Source organism: Brachyistius frenatus, unplaced genomic scaffold (assembly GCF_029030835.1).
Source record: "Brachyistius frenatus isolate BFR_SWC_R1_liver_20210118 unplaced genomic scaffold, ASM2903083v1 Contig_63, whole genome shotgun sequence".
NCBI classification, from domain to species: domain Eukaryota; kingdom Metazoa; phylum Chordata; class Actinopteri; family Embiotocidae; genus Brachyistius; species Brachyistius frenatus.
The window spans coordinates 1726258-1750170 of record NW_027210662.1 but is presented as its reverse complement, the minus strand read 5'-3'; the positions used below and the strand labels follow the sequence as shown (position 1 = coordinate 1750170).

At 40.3% G+C, this 23913-nt stretch overlaps 1 protein-coding gene across 1 annotated transcript in view; it reads left to right on the top strand.

Annotated features, from left to right (window-relative positions):
* The window catches only part of LOC138625563 (transmembrane protein 132D), a 273192-nt gene that overhangs the window by 80009 nt on the left and 169270 nt on the right, over positions 1-23913 (top strand). The window contains exons 2-3 of the mRNA XM_069706563.1: positions 14114-14520; positions 16208-16785. Coding sequence (XP_069562664.1) covers positions 14114-14520; positions 16208-16785 — 985 coding nt within the window. The remainder of the gene's footprint in view (positions 1-14113; positions 14521-16207; positions 16786-23913) is intronic.

Sequence of the window (23913 nt, the reverse complement as noted above, 5' to 3'; positions counted from 1 at the left end):
TCGTGTCGGCACAGTGACTGCCCGAGTCAGAGAAGGACCGCTTGTGACAAAGTAAATAGAGCAACAAAGTCCAAGTTTGGAGATGACACTGGACTTTCTCTCAAACTGCAACACTGGTCTCCTGAGTGAAAGCAAAAGTCAACATGGATTTCTTTTAAGTTAAGTAAATAAGTCATTTTCGTAACATGTTGAATTTACATGCCATACATACAGTAACTTGTGATGAATGTACCGTTACAGACATGAAAGTACATATTTTTTTATCATGATCTTTATCTAATCCTAACCAAGTAGGTTTGGTACCTAAGCCTGACCTAATCACAAGCATGTCACTTTTAACCCAAACCAACATCTTTTCCTAACACTGACCATAGGCCTTTGGTTTTTGGTGCCTAAACCTGAGGTACTTTGTTCCTATCTCTGAGATGCCAGCAGGTTTTGACTGAACGTCAGTTATTTGACGCCCTGGGATGAGAACAGGTTGCCTAAATAACTAATAACCAGCTAAACAAAAAAAATACTGTAGTTACTACAAGTGGGTCTTTATAAAGCACATCATAGGCTAAAGCAAAGAACAGTATTTTGTCATTATTCTGATATAAAATGTAATCAAGTTAAATCTATATTTCTTAAAAAAGACTTGCTGTTGTAGTTTATTTGTATAGAAATGTAATTTCTACCTGAAGGGGTTAAACGAAGATATGTAGTTCTTAGTCATCGACTGTGCCCATTCTCACTTTAATGAAGCTGACAGATTTGACAAAGGAAATAAATTGTGGTTCTATTTTTGCAAAGTAGATCCAGCCATGTTAACACAGCAATTAAATGATTTCTAACCTTTTGAATAAAGCCCTGTAATAGCAGTCCCTGTGAGTGGTGGCATTTTGTCCAAGTGGAAATCAATAGGCTGCAATTAGATGGTTGATGCTGAATGGTCTGCTCTGTAACATGATGGAACATTGTTGATATATTTACTTTCAAGGTAACCTGTGAGGCTTTAATTGAAAAGTAAGTTTCTCGTTGAATGTGTGTATCCTCAAGGCCAAATGAATACTGAAGGAATACGCATTTGATGTCAGTGGTTTCAACCAGTGGCGGTTTGTTAATACGGTGCGCACCAACGTCGAGAGAAAAAAAAAATACTACTTTAACTTGTACAACATAAATTAATTATATAATAATAGTTTGCTGGTAAAGTGCACCTGGTAGTCTTCCAGTGACTATAAGCATTCAACAAAAACTGTTTACAAACTGTATTTAGTTAATTTCTGTGTAAATACATATACTTCCTGGTGCAGGGCGCCAGCCAAATAAGAGCGAATGCAAGTCCTTCAACTTTTGTCAACCAAGTGACCTGAGGCTGCTCTTCAATTGGCTGTTTCAGATTTTCCAAAGGGTGCACATCTCTGCGCCCCGGACCCTCCCTCTTTCATTGGCAGTGAAACAGAATTGTTTTACGTTTTTCTATCTAACGTGATTGGACAACTCTACGCTGTTTTTCAGGTTCACCTCACATCTGCCATTATGTGACTACACGGTTACTCCTGCTTCTTTGCTCTCTGATCAAATTAAACTGCGGAAAATTGGGTTATTTCTAGGCATGAGACGAGTACTCGGCTGAAACGAGTATCCGGTATGGATAATGTACTTTTGACGAGCATGAGTATCATCCGAGTAAATGTGACGATATCTGTGTTGATGTAGGCTTGTAATAGACGCTGGCTGTGTGCACACATCGGGCAGCTACACACAGAGCCCCGTCTCCTCGTTTTTAACCAGAGTCAGTGAGAAATTTGCAGGCTAGAAGGAGAGGAGTGCAAAATGTATGTTCAAGTACTACTGGCTAGTCATTAGGCAACGTAAGTGTGTTGTGTTGTTTTTGGAAAAAACCATTTGGGCTTAGCTGAAGTCCGGCTTCAGATTGTTTGTCCCTCCCCCAACACTGCGAAGTCGTTGATTTTGCCTTTCTTCTTGACTTTTTTTCTCTCCTTATTTCCCACCAATAATACATGTTAACAGTCACAGCCATAGACTGAATATAAATGTGGATATAAACAATAAGTGCCGCTAGAGTTGGCTCTAAAAAGCGGCTGGCTCCATAGACTCCCATTCAACTTCTCATGAAATTCGAAATCAATACATTTTTTCCACAAGTTCATAAAGCTGTGTTTTTGGGGGCGTGTCTGTTTGATTGACAGGCATGTGGTGCAGTCAGGTCACGGCTACTGGTGGGCGGGACGTAGTATCTTTGGGTTTTTCAATGAGATCACTCACTCGCCAGCTCATCAAAATATGGTCACTTCCGGCTCCAAACTTCTCCGAACTAGCATGATGGCAACGGCCAATATCCAAACTCGAGGTATCATGACAGTTGTTCACAAACCAATGGGTGACATCACTGTGGGTACCCACTTGGTCACAGCAAATTAACGTGTCGGTTTATGGCGAGCAGATACATATAATGGCTGATATTAGTCTACCTCAAAACTCCATTTAACCCTAAAGGTCAGACACGCAGGGTTACACATGATGCTATAGTTACAGTAGTGAACATGCATGGACACATTTTTTATTTTATCACTTCCAAGTTTATAGCTAATGCTTTCCTTCTTCATTTTTCATTTCTACTTTCCTTTCCTCTTCACTTCCTTTCTTTCTTCCCCTCTTCTCTACATTTATCTCCATTATCTCTTGTTTAGTCTATTTTATTTGCTTTCCCCACTCATCTTCCCTAAACTCCCTCCTTCACTTCTTTGTCCTTTCCTCCACAGCTCCTCTCTTGTCTGCCCTGTTTCTGGCGTGCTTGTCCTTAACGTTTCTCTTTTCCTATCCTTCACTTTCCCACCTTTGCTCTCTGATTTTACTTTTCTCTTCCCCTCATTGACGAGACATTTTGCTCGAAAGACCATCCCTATTTTCCAACATAGTTCATTTCCTTTCCTCTCCTCTCCTCTCTTCTCTCGTCTTGTCTCATCTCTTCTCCTCCACTCACCCCACCTACTTCCTATTGGTCCATTAAGTCAGTTGAGGCTGCAAGTCCTTTAGCCCCTCTATAAGCAGCTTTTACAAGTTGGCTGACTGGCTGTGGACCACTGAAGGATAGAATTGAATGGCACCGAGGCCCAATGGATTTATCCCTCTCTCATATTCACAGCCAGGAGATCCTGGCCCGACACACATACAGGCTTTTCTTCACTGCTCTGTTTTACTTGAAAGAGCTTCTACTCTATTTGTTTATCACTCTTATTGGCTGCCATGTTAGGGGTGAAACACTTCAGGTAAAACTGTTTTAGCATATTGGGATTGAACAACTTGTTTCAATAAGTGCATAAAACAACCACCAAGATAAGAAACAGGTTATTTATATGCTCTTGTACCAGCTGTGTAAAATATACCTGTCGGGCAATTTTTCAAGAGAATGAATGAGTTCCAGATATTTTAGACAAATTTGGACTCTTATTTTCTAACTATATTTATTCTTCTTCTTGTTTTGTTTTGGCTATTTTTATTTTATTTCTACACTAAATTCACACACTACCGTTCATCACCAGCATTCTTTTTCCACCAGATATAAATGAGCTCAGCAGCCCATCATGGTGCCTCTCAAACTGTTTAAAATTAGACTCGCTCAAAACACAACATGCCCTTAAATGGTGTGAATTTCCCACCTTGGTTTAACCAACAATTTGATTTAATTTTGTATATCTGCTACTAGCAGGTGCCTGCTTGTCATGGTGAAGTGTAAAATAGTTATTTTAAATCAAAGTACTTTGAAGCTCAAGTCCTGACATTACATGTGTGAGACGGGACTTCAGAAACAGAGCGGCTCTTAGTCATAACTTGTGGATAAAGTTGAAACTGCAGGTCTCGTTCAATTAACAGAACATGGCAAACATTCAGTCTCATCTCAATTTTAACCAATTTGTGCATTTTTTTTTTTTTTTTTTAAATGTGTGTGTGTGAGCCAGCCAGCCAGCCAGTGTGAGTTTAGCATTTCCTGCACACTGCTCCTTCATTTCCGTCTGTGCTGCTCGAATTCCTTTCGGAGGGCTTTCCTTTATTTCCCACTGTCTCTCTCTCTCTCCCTCTCAGTTGTAGGGTGACCATTTGAAATTGCTCTTCACACTTCCCTGCATCTCCTGACACACACACACACACACACACACACACACACACACACACACACACACACACACACACACACACACACACACACACACACACACACACACACACACACACACACACACACACACACACACACACACATTAATCACATTCACAAAACTCACATCCACAATTCCCAAACTCCTACTTCCACCATTTTATCATTCCTTCACTGGATCTTTCAGTCAGTCCATCTCACCCCCTTTTTCCTCCTCCTCTTCCTCCTCCTCTTCCTTAAGGAGAGACTGGATGGACAGTGTTGGAAGGTGATAAAGAAATTGGAGCGAGGTGAGTATGGATGATTGAAAAAGGGGAAATATTGAGAGAGGGACACGCTATAATGTGAAGGATGAAACGGTGGTGGCGGTATATTTAAGTTTAACCCACACAGTGAGTGCAAATTCACAAAATTACTCAGGAAGTTTTAATCCCATTGAGGTGCATATCAAATGAAACGTCTCAACTTGACCTTTCCAACGATGCTAGTTGCTTGTCTGTGCAATGATTTGTTGGGCAAAATAAATAATTTTGAAGTTATAAGTTACAATTTGCATACAACCCTGAGTCCATTTCCACACACACACACACACACACACACACACACACACACACACACACACACACACACACACACACACACACACACACACACACACACACACACACACACACACACACACACACACACACACACTTGTTTGAAATACTTTTGAACTCATCATTGCATAAATTATGGAATACATAACAATTTTTTTTTTTTTAATAAAACTTCAACTTAATCCAATCCCCTTCAATAACAACCCATCTCCCCCATTCCTTTTATTTAAAACAAATTTGTTTTAGTCTTTTAATTATTTATATTTTTTGTCCAACAATTTTCCATGGTACATGAGTTGCATGTTTTACCTTTTTTTTTTTTAAAGCATATAAACAGAAAAAAACATAAATATCCATTCATTCATAGCCTGCTATATTTAGCATTAGTTCAATCCAATGCTCAAATGACGAAGGTGTGTCCGATTTCCATTGTTTCACAATAATTCTGCATCGTGTTAACAGAGCTAGTTTGCACCGTAGTTTAATGTGAGCACTTATTTTAAAATTTCCAGGGATTATACTCAACATACGTATAGCAGGGGTTTGACTCAAGGGCAGGTTAAACATTCTCTTCATAAGAGATATGATTATCTCTCATAAGAGATATGATTTTCCCCCATAGATCTTTGACCATTTTGCAGTCATATAACATGTGTACCACCGTTCCAATTTCTTAATGACAGCGCCAACATACAGTAGTTCATCATCTCTCAGTTTGAGCCTAGTCATTCTACTTTGGGTCGAATAACATCGATTGAGGATCTTATAGTTGATGAATTGTGTCTGGAGCTCTCGTGCTGAGTTGTGCCAGCCTGATATTGTTTCATTCCATTGTTGTTTATCAATATTTTCCCCAATGTCTCTTTCCCATGCCAATTTGAGCCCCTATAATTTAGGTATATTAGTATATCTGATGCAGTCATACAAGATTGATACACCTCCTCTTTTAAGGGCTGCATGTTTGAATATCTTTTGAATTTCTGTATTTGGATCTGGACCAGATCTCATTACAGAGACAACCTTAGCCTTAGCTGAAAATATTTCTAAAGATCTGTCTTTGCCAGGTTATATTATTGCTTCAGGTAATCAAATGTGACCATATGGCCATCATTGTATAGATCCCCCCAGATGCAAGATTCCTGCTGTAGCCCACTGATACCAGCAGAATGATTTGTCCCCAATTCCTTTTTGTAATGTAGCTGATGAAGGTTAATTCTGTGCAAACCTTACAAAATGAAAACAAAAAAACTGAGGCATTTGAAGAACCAGTATTTTTATTTTTCCAAACTTTGTATCAGTTATAGAACAAATACAACGAGATACCTCCCTGAAACCAATGTTTACTGTGAGAAAAACATTCATGTTGGGTTAGCCATCAAACTTACAGGCAATCTGGTTTCAGGATATCAAATACAAATGAAAACAGAAAAATAATATTGATTTGCTATGATAGTTTTTTGCCAAATTCGGAGAAAAATTGTCACCTTGATTAAGTTGCTGCTCAGCTATGTGGCTGCATAGACTGTTGGGGAAATACAGTGAGGGTTTGGACAAAATGTGACATTTACCACAGATGACAGAATCAGTCTTTCTTCCATTGTCTGTCTCTTTCCCTTACATACACCAAAGAGAGTCACAGAGACATGACGGAGTTAACTAATGGAGGCAGACCATTTATATGAAATGATTAGGTGTGACATGTCTCCCTGTCCTCCCATTAGATTACACCTATGGAAAGATGTAATGACAACGACAGCGGGGAACCAAACAGAATGAACAGCGAGGCTAAAGACAAACTGAGGGGTGGAAACTAATATAGGGAGGTATGGAGGAAGAAATTGAGAAAAAGAGGCAGACAGATAGGAAGAGAAAGGGAGGATATTGGGTCCTAGGAAGTGGGGTGGGAGGATGAGGGTCGGGGTTAGTTGCAGAGGAGAAAGACGATGGTCAGACCATACCTGGGGAAATGTGACTCCACTGACCCAATGACAGGGACATCAATCAACAAGTGGTGTGCATTTGTGTGTGTGTGGGAGTGTTAGGAATTATTCTACAAGGGGTGGGCAAGGTTTGGTCAACACCACATGGACAAGGACAAATGGAAACGTAACTTAATCTCAACTGTCATGTTCGGATGAATTCCAATTAGCAGCATTAGTCATCTATTAAAGAGGTCTGACAGTCAGCACTTTTCCAATGTGAGTTTTTTAGGCAAATTAAACAAACTTCAAAGAGGACATGTTATTTGTTCTTAAACTTCAGGGGAATTGGCCTAAAAGCATTTTTTTTTAATGTCACTGAAGATAGTGTTTGAGACCACTTGACAAAAACATACAAACCACTTGCAAAACATTGGCACAACCCTACATTTCAATACAGTCAAATGCAAATGCCCTGCACGTTTTCATCAAAGTTGCATCCAGTGCAAGTTTTCTATCGGGTCAATTTTCTGCTGGGTTTTATAATATTGTGAGGTGCTGTGCTTCTCTAGCCCCTGTCCCTCTACTTGGTATCTATTTATCTAATTGTAAACTGTTGTGTGTTACACCAGAAAGAGAAAGACTCAGCTTTTAGTCTCCAAATATTAACAGTATTTTTACCTGTTTGGAGCTACTGTAATGAAACCAAGTAGTGCACTTCTAAATGCCACACCATTACACTATATCATTATTAATAGATGCAGAATTGTAATATGTCATTTGACAGATGCACATAAATAAAGCAAAACCAAATTGGGACATGATTATTTGAATGGATTGATGCTCCTAAAATGTGAAGCCTGCATTTCCCACCATGTGACAAATAGGATTTTTATTAGACCTGTCGGCCTCGGAAGGGTCCGTCGAAATGCTACATCCCCAATTTTAACACGAGCTTTCAATTTTAATGACTCAATGCTCTGGCTACATAGCCAGTATGACATAATAATGGGCTATTTTTTTCAGACTTGATCAAGTGATAACCCATCAAGGTATCTCCCCTCGGTTTGTGAGCTGTCATTTTGAAGCCTCAGTTTGGCATTTCAGCTGTCACCATCTTGAGTTTTTTGGAGCCAGAAATGACCACATTTTTATGAACTGGGATGGGGCAAGAGGTGAATCTGAAGGACCATTCAGAATACTGACCAGAAGGAGTGAATTTAGCAATTGACAACATAATGACTTGTAGAAAAGAAAAAATTGACTTTGTATTTCATGAGAAAAAATAATGGGGCCAGAGGATTTTGGAGCCAGCCCCTAGTGGCCCTCAGCGAAATTGCACTTAAAGGAACTTCTGTATTGGCTTCATTTCTCAGACCTGGAGAGTCCTCATGAGTAGAATTTTTTTTTATTTACGTCAATGGAGTTCTTTAACATCAATAGAATAATATTAACATCAGTGAGACATTGTAAAGGGTAGTACATAGAGAGACAGACAGCTAGAGAACTGTTAGGAGAATAAGGGATTGAGAGACCACCAAAATAAAGTATATGTCTGTGATGAATGCGCTGCTCAGAAATAGAAACCTCATCCCTCTCCCATCCTCTTCATCTGCTTTCACCCTGTTATATCTCCTCCTCACCCCTCTTTCCTTCCTTTCTTCCATAACTCACACCATCTCTATTTATCTCTCTGTATCTGTCTGCATCTCACTCTCCCTATCTCTTCCTGTCTCTCTCTCAGATAGTGTGCCATCTGTGTGATCAATGGAGTTCATTCTTTTCAGAAAATTCTCCCGTGATGGATTTTTGTTTTCTAGTGCTGTGTGTCACAGAGTGAAGCAAAAGCAAACTGATGTTTTGATGCTTTTCATCAAAGACTCCCCAGTTTTGGACATTTTGGTGTATTTCAACAGTTCACATGCTGAAAGGCAGCAGTAGAAATAGGAATTTTTACAGGATGCATTAAATAGTTTTGCACAGAAAATTTTACCAGGAATTAAAGTCAAGAACAAAAAAATTAAACAAGCAACAACAGTAGAATTGGCATAGATGACTAAACAGACGAAGGGGAGTGGAGGGTGAAGTAATTTGTTGATTATCGTAATGCATTAAGGGAAAGTGGGACTATTAGTAAACCTGGAACAACATTATCAAGCACTTTGATGCCTTCAACTTTATTCATGGCAATGCAGGACCTAGGCCTAGTGGACAAAATTATAGGTCAAAACCTAGCATCTGGCTGTACTACGTATGAAACAGCCTTTTATTTGAAATGAAGGCTGGGAGACCTGACTGAAGTGGTGAAGAGGGAGCTGAGCCGTTGGGTCAAGCTCTGTATTTACTGGTCGGCCTATGTCCTTACCCTTACCCTCACCTACAGTCTTCAATTGTGGGTAATGATTGACGGCATTAGATTGTTAGCCTGGTATTAGCAGACCCAAATTCCCTTTGTGAATACATGGGTCTGGTCACGCTCCATAAGGGATTGTTTTGGGTCATTGCCTCCTAATGGGCGTAGACCTCGCCTTAACATTGAAACTATTGGAGCAGCCTTTAACCAATCAGCATTGAGAACCAAATGATGTATGTTGTGCATCAAAACTCACCAAGCTGTAAAAACAGAGACCCTCCCCCAATGTGAGCAGAGTGCAACACCATGTCGATAAGTGACAGTTGCAGTCTTTGTGAACTACAAGGAGCATCATTCTTGATCCTGTTTTAATTCCTTGATATGTCCCTTGCCATTTTTGGGGGTATTTGATATAGCCAGTCCTAGTGGTTGATGATTGATCCGCCTTTCAGAGTGGCTGAGTGAACCTTCATTCGAACAGGGCTTCCAGACTATAATCACAGTACAAACTGAAGCTGTGAGCAGTAATCGAGCAGGGCCACGCTATAAGATCATGGAATGGCTTTGGGATCTGCTGGGACGTGCTCGAGGAAGCTGCGAGGAACAGGGATGTCTGGGCTTTTCAACTTTCCCTACTGCCATCACAACCCTGATGTCGTTGCATTGGAGGGCCCAATAATGAAACTTGAATCGCTCAGTCACTCAGTGATGGGCATTTATAGCGCTGAACCTTGTGGTCTGGCAAAAAAAAAATAATCTAAAAGTTTGTTGAACTCTGATAAATTTATCTTTGAGGATAAAGTGTTTGAACATGCTCCTATTTGTGTTCATGTACTAGTAGTCTTTCACTGAGTCTGTCACACAAGCACGTACTTACACTGGCAGGCACATATTCAAACCAGAAAGATACCCCTAATCGCGCCTGTGTGTGTGTGTGCGCGCGTGCCTATCTCTTATTAAATGTAAAAATCTGAGTCAATATTTAACAAACACAATATCAGGCAGCACTGATACCATTATCACATCTTGGTATCTTTCCTTCTCAGTCATACCCATCTGGGTTTGCGCTGGCCGTCTTTCCTCCTCTCTCCTTTTTTCCGTCCTACACGCTCCACTGTGTTTTGATTACTGGCTGTATGTGTGTGTGTGTGTGTGTGTGTGTGTGTGTGTACTTGGAAATAGAGCAGGATGAGCATTTTGGTGGGGGAAGAAGGATCACAGATGGGCAAATCTCAGTACATCTGGCTTTATTCCTGTCCAATTTTCCACACACGTAAACGATATACTTTCTTAGTTGTGATCACATTTGCACAATTATGCATCAAATGCACACATATGTACACTTCTGAACGTGCCACACAAAACACACACACACACACACACACACACACACACACACACACACACACACACACACACACACACACACACACACACACACACACACACACACACACACACACACACACACACACACTCTTATCCGTGCATGCACATATATGGACACACACGCAGACACGCACAGACGCACTGTGCAGCAGGACACAGCGGGTATGGACTCCTGTTGTGGTTTCTGGTTGCCAAAGTAATGATGCCAGGGAATCTGGACCATGCCAGATTTAATGGTAGCCAATGGCATACCAGTGTTAGGATGACAAAGGGCCAGATCTGACTGGTGGTATAGCGCCACCTATTGAGCTGACAGTGGTCTGCCTCTTGTGGCTGAAAATATGTTATAGTTAAAGTATCTTTACTTATGAGTGTCATTTATATACTTGGAAATTGACATAATGATTTAGGTTTACGTTGTCCAAAAAATGTTGCATTGGTACTATGTCACTAACAATGCAATCAACCAGTAATCAAAGCAATAATACCTCATAAAAAATAGCAAAACAATCCACTCATCTGTTTGAAAATCATTCAGCCTTAACTTAAAGTAGAGCGGATGCTTTTTTTTTTTTTTAACTGCTCTTTCATATTTCATGTTGTTAATGACTCCATTCAAGGATCAACTTTTGCCTGCATGTGAAAGCACTGTATGGTTGTGTGTGTGTGTGTGTGTGTGTGTGTGTGTGTGTGTGTGTGTGTGTGTGTGTGTGTGTGTGTGTGTGTGTGTGTGTGTGTGTGTGTGTGTGTGTGTGTGTGTGTGTGTGTGTGTGTGTGTCAGCTGTTCAAGGTCCCTGTCTGGGATTGGGACATATGCTTCATAAGACTCCTGTGGACACACACGCACACACACACACACACACACACACACACACACACACACACACACACACACACACACACACACACACACACACACACACACACACACACACACACACACACACTGAAAGACAAGAACACCTATCATAACAGGAAAAGAACAGAGAAACATGAAGCTCAACTATTAATAATGTACTGATGTGTTTTGACCACCATTAACTGTAAGTCAGCACCTGAAAATTCAATGTTTTCAAATTTCAAACAGCCCTTTTTTTTTTTTTTTTTTTTAAATGTGATTTTTAACCTCCTAAGATGTTAGGCTGAACAACATGAAGTGTTTATGGCCCATGCTCCAGGCATAAATCTGCATAACGTTGACCTCTAATAATACATGCAGTTTTGCACTAAATATTGACCTTTATTGGCTGTCAAAGCTGTATATTTTAACCTAACTTACTTATATAAAATAAATTAACAGCCATTTTCCATATCAAGAAGCCTCTGGATCAAGTTCTCCAGATCATCATGAATTTGAACAGAGAAATTATTTATTTATTTTCTTGTTTTTCTTTTCCCAGTTTTTCCCTTGACAGCAGCCTTCTGAACTTTCAAAGCTTTATTGATACCGTTCACTTTATCTATCTTTTCAAAAGATCCGACTGGCGACAAGCTGGTGTCACTTGTGGTGTCGTGCACGCGGTCATCCACTGCAACAGAAAAATGCCAGAATCTCCAATCAGTCAAACTGTGCTGTGGGTGCACATTTTTTCCAGATTGTTTTCAATCTTTTTCTGTCTTTGTCTCACTTTTTGTTGTTGTTTTCGTCTCCCTTATCTCTTTCTTCTTCCCTTTATTCTATTTCTCTTTCACACTCTTCTTCTCTCTCTGCTTGTCTGTCCCCCTTTAAACTTCTTCCTACGTGCCCACGCACCATAACCAAACCAGCCTGCTTATTCATGTTACACTGAGGTATCACTTTATTTCTCTGCTATTACTTTTTTGTGTAGTCGCCTCGGTATGACTTGCCCCAGACAGCGCTACGCTGTCCCACCCTCATTATATTTTCACACTCTGCTTCCCCGGGACACAAAAATACTCACACACACATTTCCACACAAACTCACTGTTGTATGTGTGTGTTTTCTCTTTGCCAGCATGGATTCATTGGAAATCTTTTCCATCTGTCTTTTCTGTCTGTATTGGGAAATGCATTATTTTTTCCTTTGTGGTGTTTTGACAGCAAAAGGCTGTAATGGAGGATATTCATTGGACAGTATGCTAATTTCTGTTGTTGATGGTTGCCATTCCTACACAACGTGCCACACACTGCGCCGCAAACGTGTAGCCTGTTAACTGATATTATTGAGTAAGACACTGTAGAAGCAGAATCTTTATTACCTTTATAGCTTCTCAACAGTTTCACTAAAATTGACCATTTTTGGCAAAACACATCAAACTTAAATCATTCTTCTGCTTGGAGGAAATATCGACATTACAATACTCTTCATGGATGCACAGATAGATGATATACGGGCCCTAAATAATTAGATTTAAATCTTCAAGTCTTTCTCAAACAACATAAAATATTCATGATTTAATAAGCAATAATCAGAGCAAAAGCAAATAATAATTTAGTGATCAAACAAGCCACCAAATGTCGTCGAGCTCTGATTTAAATGCTGTTAAATCTTGATTGGTGTACAAAAGGAAGTAAGTGATGTGAACTTATTTAAACTGAGTCTCGCCCACTTCAAACCAGGAAGAAAATGACTGAGACAAAAGTAGTGTAAAGTATAAAATGTAGAAATGTGAAATAAGCAAAACTGTTCTTGCATTGGTTGAAAATATGTACTGTAGGCTCCTGTGAGATGTTTTCAGGGCCTTAAGTGCATACATTTTAATTAATGGCACCTTTTATACTGAAAGACAAACCCTGGTCATAAAAGTTCTGAGGTCTTCCTGAACTCCACAAAACCACGTTATAATTAATCTTGGCTCGTGCTGGCATTTAGCGAACATTCACAGTAAAAGAAGTTACAGCAAACGATCAGTTTGGTAGTTCAGTGCATTGATCAATATAATGCTGACAAGCCAAACATATGGAAGATAAAGGTTAGTAATCAAAACTCCCTCCAACAAACCGCAGTCGGGAAATGCACCAAAACCCCAGTAAATCCTTCGGCTCCAGACTCCCAATCTTTGAGGAATGTCTGAGAAATACACGGGACATGAATAAAAACTTAATGTAAATATATGGAAATGGTCTGCCAAAAAGCAATATGTCATTTCTGATATATGCAGGTGTAATGTGTTTCCACTGCAGATAAAAGAAAAGTAATGCATTAATGTGACCCATGATGCTGAGTCTGTCACTTGTACACACGACAGTGAGCTGATGTGTTGATGCTCATTTCTCCTTGTAGAGAAACTGTCCCAAAACACCATGTACTGTGATGTATGTTTGTGTCAGTGGGTTGAACACTAATGCATGTGTACATTTTTGTGGAAAAGCTGATGGATGTGTGCATGTGTTTGTATCAATGTGTGTGTAGGCTACTGTACATCCAAAATGCATTTCACAGGTCAGTGAGCCTCGGATTTACACACTGCTGACTTTATTTTAATAGATGACTAACTGCTTTAAATTTGAGCTAAAAATTAAACTGTAAGCATTACAAGTTTTGGGTGGAGGTGAGGTGAAAAAGGTGTTTTAATAATTATAACACAGTTAATCTTCTCTTTTTTTTTTCTTTCTCCCATCCCTCCTTTCCCTGTCTCTCTATCTTCTATATGTTTTTACCTTCTGATTTTATCTTTTGCACTCCTTATTTCCGACTGTCCTCTTTCATCACCTGTCCCTCCTCAGTGTCTAACAGCCAAGCAGGAGCAGCAGGAGGTGGACCGGACTCCTCCCAGCCCCGCTTCTCCTCCTCCCTCCCCACCTACCTCCCCGTCCAATGCCAGCTAAGTGGTGCCGACTCCGCCTTCTTCCTGCGGGAAGCCAATCAGGAGGTGATGCGAAACGGCAGCCTGTCGTCCCGGACCGAGCCATTCTTTCTCCACCAGCTAGAACCGGGCGTCGCCGCCCCACAGCCCCTGCCGAGCGTCAACTGCAGCTACGGGAATCTGAGCGATGAGCAGCCAATCCCAGTGGAGCTGCTTCAAGGTCCGCCACCGCACCTGCTGCTCTCGACCAACCAGGTGACGCTGAACTGGAGGGTTAAAGGTCAAGTGGTGGTGCCCAAAGTGGGGTCAACGAGGCCCTGGATACAGGTACTGGCATTTGAATGTTTTACTTTGGATATTTATTGACTATTTACTCACATTTTCAAACACAGCAAGGTTTAAGGCCTCACTTGTACTCTACTTACCCATTAGAGAAGCATGATAGTGAGCCTTATAAAACCTTTGTTGACTACTGTTGATTAAACCTGCTCTAAATGACTTCCAGCCACTGGCGGTATAGTTAACATGATACAAACAGGTATCTATTTACCCGTCCAGCAGAAAAAGAGCACATTAGGTTTCTTTTTTTTTTTTTTTTTTTTTTAATTATATTTGTGTCCACCTGAGAGAAGCAATTCCAATGTTTAATATCTGTAATTTCTGCTTTGATTTCCCTAAATTACTGGGGAAAAAATACCTCTCTTTCATAGCTAATGCTCCGTTATGGTCTTTAGCTAATCACCCGCTTTGTGCAGGCAGCCTATACTGGGTTGACAGAACTTTTTTTTTTCTTCTTTTTAAAACAAAAAAAAACAACAACTGCATGTTTTAGCTGAAAAAAAAAAAAAAGTGAGAGCAATGAAAGTGAACCAAAACTAAAAACTTGTGGACTGAAAAATCAAAATGAAAACAAAGGGGCTACAGAGTTGATTTTGCCAGGATGAGCAACACCTTTCAGATTGCACACCCCAGACTGTATACTCTATTAGGATGGTTGTAGCAAGCTGTGACGTCAACCATTTTTTTCCTGTGTGCTCCGAGTTGAATTGAAATCGAGAGATGGTTGGCACCATCTTTCCCAGTTGGAATCAGGATAAATATGGTCTGTGGTTATATCTAAATATGGTAAGCGGGGTGAAGCAGGGCAGCCAATCTGACTGGAGCATATAGCCAGCTAAAAAGAAAAGGTGCATTGTTCCACTTAATACTAAAATTGAAAGTGCATAAATGGGAAAGCATGAAGAAAAAAACAAAAAAAAACATTTACTTACTGAAAAAAAGTGGAATCGTTTAAGTGTTTATCAGTACAATCTACCAAAGAACAATTCATAAATTTAATTGGAAACTGATTAAAACAAACTCAAGAAGAGCAAAACTGCTGTGAAAAACGTATTGTCTACAAATGATGACAAAATCACAGTCAATGGCATCAAATGAATCAAGCACGTATCAAATGTGTATGCAACTCCTGGAGTGTCTTGTACAAATGTCTTGTCAATCACTCCAGACCAGATATGTCAATCAAGCCAGTCATTTCTCCAAACAGACCTCTCTTTGAGGCCTAATATCTCCTTAATTATTAGATTTATTTCAAAAATGACTATGAGCACACTAAGAAGTGAATTTAGCGAATACAATAACTTCATAATGACTCCTGTAAAATAAAAAATACTGTTTTAGGATTTCATGACCAAAGTTGACACTTTTTTAATGGGAGTCTATTGGAGCTAGAGACTTTTTTTTTTTTGGAGCCAGCCCCTATTGGCCTTTAGTGGTATTGCACTGCTAATTCAAATGTCTGTATTGATTGATGCAGCTTTAAATAATATAGTTGTCAGTTCATATGTAGAAATCTGAAAAAAAAATAAAGAAAACATTTGAATACATTTTTTGTTTGTTTTATATTTTGTTATTTTGCGAGGTTTTGAAACATGATTAATAATTAAACAACATTTATTTTTACAGTATCTTGTTGCCTAGCTGTCCAAATTACACTATTTGTTCTTTTCTTCAGGTACTGTTTTACCTGGTCGGGCGGCGTTGGGATGAGCCCGATCCGCCCCACCCATCCCTCCTCCCCTGTGTCAGAGCCTTGGCCGTCCGTGACACCAGTGAAGCGGCACCCTCGGCAGGCTGTCGACTCGTGGGACCATCTGGCATCTGTGTTGTCCGTCTGGAGATTCCTCCAGCTTGGTTTACACCACCGCAAGTGAGAAAAAGACCCCCTGAAGTGATTCTACCATCAGTGGATGTGTATTACTCAATCATACCAGTGAAAGGAGCTGGTCAAGAGTGTCCCTCCATCGTTAATGAGCCGTGGAGAGGTCAGAGCGCAAACATTGGGCCTCTTGGAGCCCTTGGCCTGGGCCTTGGGGGACAGTGGAGCCCACTAGTGGACGGGGGTCTTCAGGACATGCTAAAAGCTGGTTCTGTTGTAATGAGCATGGGCCCGGTTTCCGCTAAAGGAGAACGACTGCAATTAGATGAAAACCTGGAGGTTCTGGTGCCACCCAGCCCGGTTCGACTCGGCAAGACGGTGGCATTCGGCATCTACATGAAGACAGATTCTAACATGGAGCAGTTTACACTGAGGTGGGAACACAAATGCTTTCACAGAGTTTCAGTTTTCTTTCTTCATTCTGTTCTCTTTTTGTCTTGTTTTACATTTCACTTTCTCTCTGATTCTTTTCCTTATCATCTCCACTTACGCCTCTCCTCCCCATCCTCTTTCTCTCATCTCACCCCACCGCCTCCTGAGGTTGATGGCTGTCACCTTTGTGTACTCAGCCTCTTTCAGGAGCCAGCAATGCAAATAACAACTTCATGAATATTCATGACTGATCCAAGGAGAAAGGAAAACAGAAAATCAAAAGTGGGGAAGCAGGGAAATGGAAGAAGAGGTATCAATTTAAAGTAGATCTGGGTTTCTCTGACTGAAAAGATGGTACCCTTAATGGTTCTCATCAGCAATGTTTCTGACATAAGCAGCAAAATGTTTTCATGGGGTTGTATTCCAGGAAACAATTTTCTTTTCTGGGAGATGGTAGGTTTACAACCCCTGATCTAGAGAACGCATGCATATCTGGATTCCATCTCTGCCTCATCATCTCACTGACTTTCAGGGGATTTCAGGTTGACAAATGACAAATGTGTGAATTTATCATTCTATCCAGCGGACATCCCGGCTGGATATAGCATTACTCCAACAATATGCTCCTGTGAGGGTTGGAACTATTGAGGACATTTTAGAGAGCAACTTTGGATAATTTTTTTAGTATTTTAGCTTCACATTTACTCAAAGAAAACCTGAAAGGCATTGGTAATTGGAATATGTCGACTGACTGCCCTGTTAACACAAAGCTTCAATATTTTTTCAGATCATTTGCGCGTTTGCTTTGAAATACTGAAAGTCGCCCATTTGTGTGAATTAACTAAGGAATTTAATATGGCGAGCAGGCTGAAAGTTGCCGTCCACAAAGTTGTAAATTATAGAGCTTTTTATCAAACACTTTACTGTTATTAATATCTGTCACTCACTGCCTCCAGAATAAATGGTCAATTGTACCACTTCTCACCAATCGAGGTTCACCATGGATTTGTAGAGCCTTTAAAACTGCACTTTTACTGTTGTACATACTTTCATTATATAACATTGCATGCCCAAAGTCATTACATAGCACTAGCATAAGTTATTTCATATGAAATGCATGGACCTCAATGTGACAGCAGTACACCAGCATTTATGTAATTAAGGAATAATTAGATTCTGTATTGCAGTGCAGTAGGGGACACTTGTTGGGACGATGATCCCTGGCGATGGTGCTTTGAATGCATTTATAAAAATGGTAAGTGAAAACAGACTGAGGGCATTATTCCTTGTAAAGTAAAATATCTTTGCTGGTGTGAATGAGCTTTATAACAGGATAGTGTAGGCACATTTGCTACACGCACATGTCCTACATATTTGTTTAAGATGCTGAGAAAAATCCAGTTTTATCAAAAGGACCACACGTGTGCATCTCTGTGTGCACAATCCATCCTCAGGTCATCTCCGGACACTGGAGGAAAAGAACAAGTGGCCAGACTGTACTGCACTTTGTCCCACTACCTGCTGACACACACACACACACACACACACACACACACACACACACACACACACACACACACACACACACACACACACACACACACACACACACACACACACACACACACACACACACACACACACACACACACTTGCTCTCTGCCATGTAAACACACATACTTTATCCCTGCACACACATGCATGGATGACACTGTGCATGCGTGTTTGGTGTGTTTTGTATAGGTGTGCGCACACACAAACACACACACACCTGTAGGAAGGATAAGGTGCCCTCTTTGGTTCCCCCTGCAGACACTCTGTCTCTGTCCTCATTGTAAGACACCCCCCTGTGTGTGTGTGTGTGTGTGTGTGTGTGTGGTACTGCAACAGAAAGATAGTGGAGGAAAAAAAAAAAATCACCTTCTGTTTTCTTCCCTGGGCTACTTTTTCTATATTTTAGCAGGTGGTGCTCTATTCTATTCTATTCTATTCTATTCTATTCTATTCTATTCTATTCTATTCTATTCTATTCTATTCTATTCTATTCTATTCTATTCTATTCTATTCTATTCTCTTTTGCTCCGTTCCATTTTTTTTCTGTCTCATACAAGTGTGCACCTGTGTATCCGTTGTGAAGATATAAAATCTGTAAGCATGTCTTCAAGATTAGTTATTTGTGTGTCTGAGTGTATGAGTGTGTGTGAGTGTGTGGTACCTGCAGCTCTTGCCCTCTGCCCGAGCATACAGTCCGATGGGTAATCTCCCATGTTAGAAGCAGTCAGACATGTAATAAGGCTTAAGTGGATCTCATTCCTGTGTGCGAGTGGGTGTGTGTGGATGTATGTGGGAGACGCATAATAAGCTTCAAGTGTTCTCCATTACACCGAGGTGATGCGATTATGATAAACTGCTGAGGTGGAGGGACACAGGGAGGACGAGTGAGAGACAGACAGAGATGGAAAGGGAAGACAAAAGGAAAATAAACAAAAACTGAAAACATGAACATTCTTAACAGGAGAGATGAATAAAGAATCTTCTTGCACCAAAAGAAAACCAATATTGAGGTGCAAGGATTGGCAGCACACATTTGTTAGATTGGATTGGGCATCCGTCCTGTATCACCTGTCACTGAGCTTGTCGTCTCAAGTAGCCACACGTGAGTCTGTCACTTCTGGATGAGACTACCTGCAGACAACCAGCTGAAACTGTGGTTGTACAGTAGATGTCTGAAACACCCTGTCCTGATTAAGTTAGGCTGCCGAGTCTCCTTCTTTCAAACCACATTCAAGTGCAGCAACATTTGTCACCAGAAACATGTTAGCCTTGAACTATATTTTACACATACGATTTTATGTAATTTAGAACTGAATACTGCCTTTTTCTGTAACGTTATCAACACCTTGCTGCTTTGATATTCTTTCATGTTCTTTAATGGACAATTAACATAACTATAAAAATAAGAGGTAAAATATATATTAAATAAATCAAACCATGACTACTATTTTTAATATATTTCATTAGTACTTGAGGACACTATGCCCCGCCCACCGATAAAAAAAAAGTACTGTACCACAGGTCTGTCAATCAAACAGACACGCCCCAAAATATACTGTGTTTTGTGGCCTCATATCTAATTAATGATGAAATTATTTTCAGATGGGCCAAGAGAAAACTAATAGAAATTACTTTAGTGAATGTCACTATAATAAAAATGATTTAATTTGTATTTCATGAGAGAAGTTAAATGGCAGTCTACAGAGCAAAGCCCTAGCGGTTCTTGGTGATATTGTAGGTTAAAGCACTTTCACATTGGCCTCACTTGGGAGCTACACCCACTTTTATATACAATCTATGGCGCAATCTCATCTACCTTAACTTTTTTTTTCCACTTATTTATACATATAGGGCCTGATTTACTAAACATTTGCGTGTGTAAAACCTCATGCAAACTCACGAAAAAATGTCCAAGCAGATTTACTAACGACGTGTAGTGAGGATCGCGTCTTTCAAACGTGCAATTTAACACATGTTGTCCATTTTGCATGTTTTCCTGCATGAATATGTAATATTGGGCGTTTCTTCTTGAACGTGTAAAATACTGGGAGGGAACATGCAAATAGAACAATTTAGCACCCGCAATGATATTTACTAAACCTGAAAGTAGAAACAGGAGAAGTGATTGTTGTGTATTTTAGTACGACTGAAAGGAACTTATTAATCAGGTGCGCAAATCTAGAGAGACGGCTGCTCTTATTGTGGTGAGAAGGAAACGCAGAGAAACTAAAGAATAGGTAGAGAACGTGTTTTTACACCCGTGGAAAAATGTTGGAGATGACAGAGGGACATTTTTTTCAGACATATCGCTTGTCCAGCGATGACATTTCAGTTATTGAATGAACTGAATGATGATTGACAGCCAACAACAAGGAGGAGCCACGAAATACTAGCAATTAAATCATTTCTTATGACTCAGCATTGTCCTGCCTCTGGGTCGTTCCAGCGTATCACTGCTTGGATATCCCACCCAGTCCCGTTATTCAGGTGTGCTAAATGTGTCCCGCAGAATTCACAGGTAGCTCCATCAGGTTCCCGAGCACTCGCGAGGCCCTAAATGAAAAGTCACCTGCTCATCACAGAAAGAGCTGGACCTGCTGATCGGTGTTTGTTAGAGGATCTCATCCACCGTCCATCCTCTTTTAAATACCGACGTTTTATTATTAAGCCTTTTTTTTTCTTGCCTTTTTGCTTTTCCCACAGTATTGACTTTCTTGCTATTCATCTCCTCTAAAGCGTTTGTTCTTGTTATATTTATATTTCTTAATTTCAATGGGATCAGATTTCCTTTTCCTTTTGTAGTCGCTGTTTTCCATTGCTGGAATCTTAACACCTGCAAACCCCTCATTTAAATACAGCGATTTGCACCTGATTTCAATAATGCAATTACTCTTAGTAAATCACACGCAAAACAGGTGCAAAAAATATTTGCAAACTTTTGGAAGGAACACGCAATTTATAAAGTTCACAAATGCCTTTCTTAAACTCCCCTATGCACAGTACCTACAGTCTGCTGCTCCACGACCATGTGACTGAATGACAAGGCTTTTGATGCAGGTACACAAGCTTAGATATTAATAAACAATCACAGAAAGATAATGACAGGCTTAAATGGATTCCCCCACTCTTACTGTTTTAGCCAAGGTTCTCTTGGAAAGGAAAAGAGGAGAACATGAAAAGGAGAGATATTTTTGTTGATTAAAAAACAGCAGAGAAAGGAATCAGTGTTTTTGTACTGGCTGTGTTATTCAGACCACACCAGTTGCAACCATTTTAAGTGGATGTTATTGATGATGATTTTTTTTTTTTTGTCATAAAAAGGCTTTTGTCAAGCTTGTTATATCAATATTTTTTTTCAGTTACATCATGTTAGCTGATAAATTCAAGTTATACAATCATTTTCAATGCTGTGTATTTTGTTGATTGGAACATCCTTAAAGAAGGAGATCGTAGACAAAGTATTAATTTAGGATGTAAGAAAGAGGGATGTGGACAGCAGACAAGCAAGATGGTGGCTTCTGCTTGACCAAGCAGATCTGTGCTGTATTATTTTCACAGTGAACAACCTACTGTTGAACAGCCCATCCACTGTCTCTAATATAATATTGTTTCTATTTTCTTTTCTACATTTGCCTGTTCAAGTGGCTGTTGCTTCTTGTCCGACCAGTCAGTTCATCCTATATTCATTTAGCCTGCTCTATAAATGGAAATGTACATCTCTTCCTGTGTTCCACGGGGCAGACAGACCCAAATGTCTAAAAAAAACCTCTTCATGAAATGGTTTGGGGCTGATTCACTTGTCGTTTTAAAAACAACAGCTCAGTGAAATGTTTTATTTCATCCATTGTCTGGAGTTTCCCTTTCACACATGTAGCACACAACAGGAGAATGTCCATGTCAGAAACTGTTTGGGTCAGACGAGGGGTGGTGCCCGGGGGCATACAGGAGGGATGACAGAAACATCGCCAGCACTCCCCCTCCCTCACGGTGAATTCTCTGGACAATGACGTGTTGTACTTACACATGGACTCAATCGGACATGACAGACTTTGTAGCAGGGAGCTGGCAGGGTAAAACCTGTTTATTGTCCAACTGATTCAGACATTTGTGTTCTCACACAAAGCTCCTGCTGGTAATTTCTTGGTACGTTCAGGGTTACACTGCGTGTCAGAACGCAACTCAGCAGCCATTGAGTCAATGGTCTAATTTGATCACTCGGTCACTCAATGACTCGGTGACAGACATTTGTGTTAACAGAGCCTCAGTGTTACGGTTCAGCCATAAATTACACTAAGCTCTTTGTTGGGTAACAACATAAATGTTGTTGATTAATCTGTTGATGTCATTGTGAACACACCAGAACACGATGCTAGCAATGGTAGACTACAAAGCTCTATAGACGTACTGTAGCAGTGCCCTTAAAATGACATATCTGTCAACAGTGTGAATATCAGAAAAAAAAACAAAAAAAAAAAAAAAACTGTGGAAATGTGTAGAAACGCAGAAAGAGCAGCACAAAATGGATCAGCAAGCTGTGCACCACTTTTCTTCATCCTCGTCTCCGCTTGCTCTGTTGGTTTCTGCACCGCTGCTGAAAGCAGGATGTGCTGGGCCAAACTCTTGACCCACACCAGATTGCAGCGCTGCCCTCGGTACAGAAGCTGTTTTGTGTAATGTCCCGTCCAGAAGAGGAAACACTGATGCAGTTAGAATTTGTACAATTGTTAATCTTTGGAAGCTGTTTACTGTTGCAACGTCTTTAAAATGACGTGAGCTTCCATTTTCAAACCATATTCCTAAACCAGAGCAGCAAAAAGCTATTCCTTGAAAGTAAAACGTAAATGAATTAGCCTCTCTCAGCTCACTAATAACTCACGATGTTCCTTGTAACTTCAAAAAGGCGGAAAAGAGGGCAAAACGTATGATGAATTCATGTTGTGTGCAGCTCCAGTTCGGTGAGCATTCAGCCAAAAGAGTTGAATACGGTGTTTAAATCTGCAGAAAGCCTTGCCATACAAAGTTGGAATCTATGATTTGTTGAGCATTTTTCATCAGTGGGAATGTTGACAGACTCTGGGTCAAAGTGATTAGTATCTCCCTCATTAAAAAGCTGTCATCTTGAACTGTGCTATCGTTGTTTGGTTAGCTAATTAGTGAGATGATTACTGATGAGGGGATAAATGCTGTGTGTGTGTGTGTGTGTGTGTGTGTGTGTGTGTGTGTGTGTGTGTGTGTGTGTGTGTGTGTGTGTGTGTGTGTGTGTGTGTGTGTGTGTGTGTGTGTGTGTGTGTGTGTGTGTGTGAGATACAGATAGACGGAAAGAGATTGAAACAGTGATTATCAAAAGGCAACATGTTTTTTTTTTCTCTGCTTGTGTTCCCTCATTTTGTGTATTTTCTCAAACATGCAGCCCTCAGTTAATTGGACAGCGAAGCACCCTGGTCACTTTTCTGTAAGATCAGATATAAGGACGTGTCTATAAGGGTGCGTCCAGTAGAGGTAGGTTGTTGGAGGTTCGTTGCGTCGTCAACAACAGCACTATCGCGGTAGCTTGGAATCCGTGGATGGAGTCCATG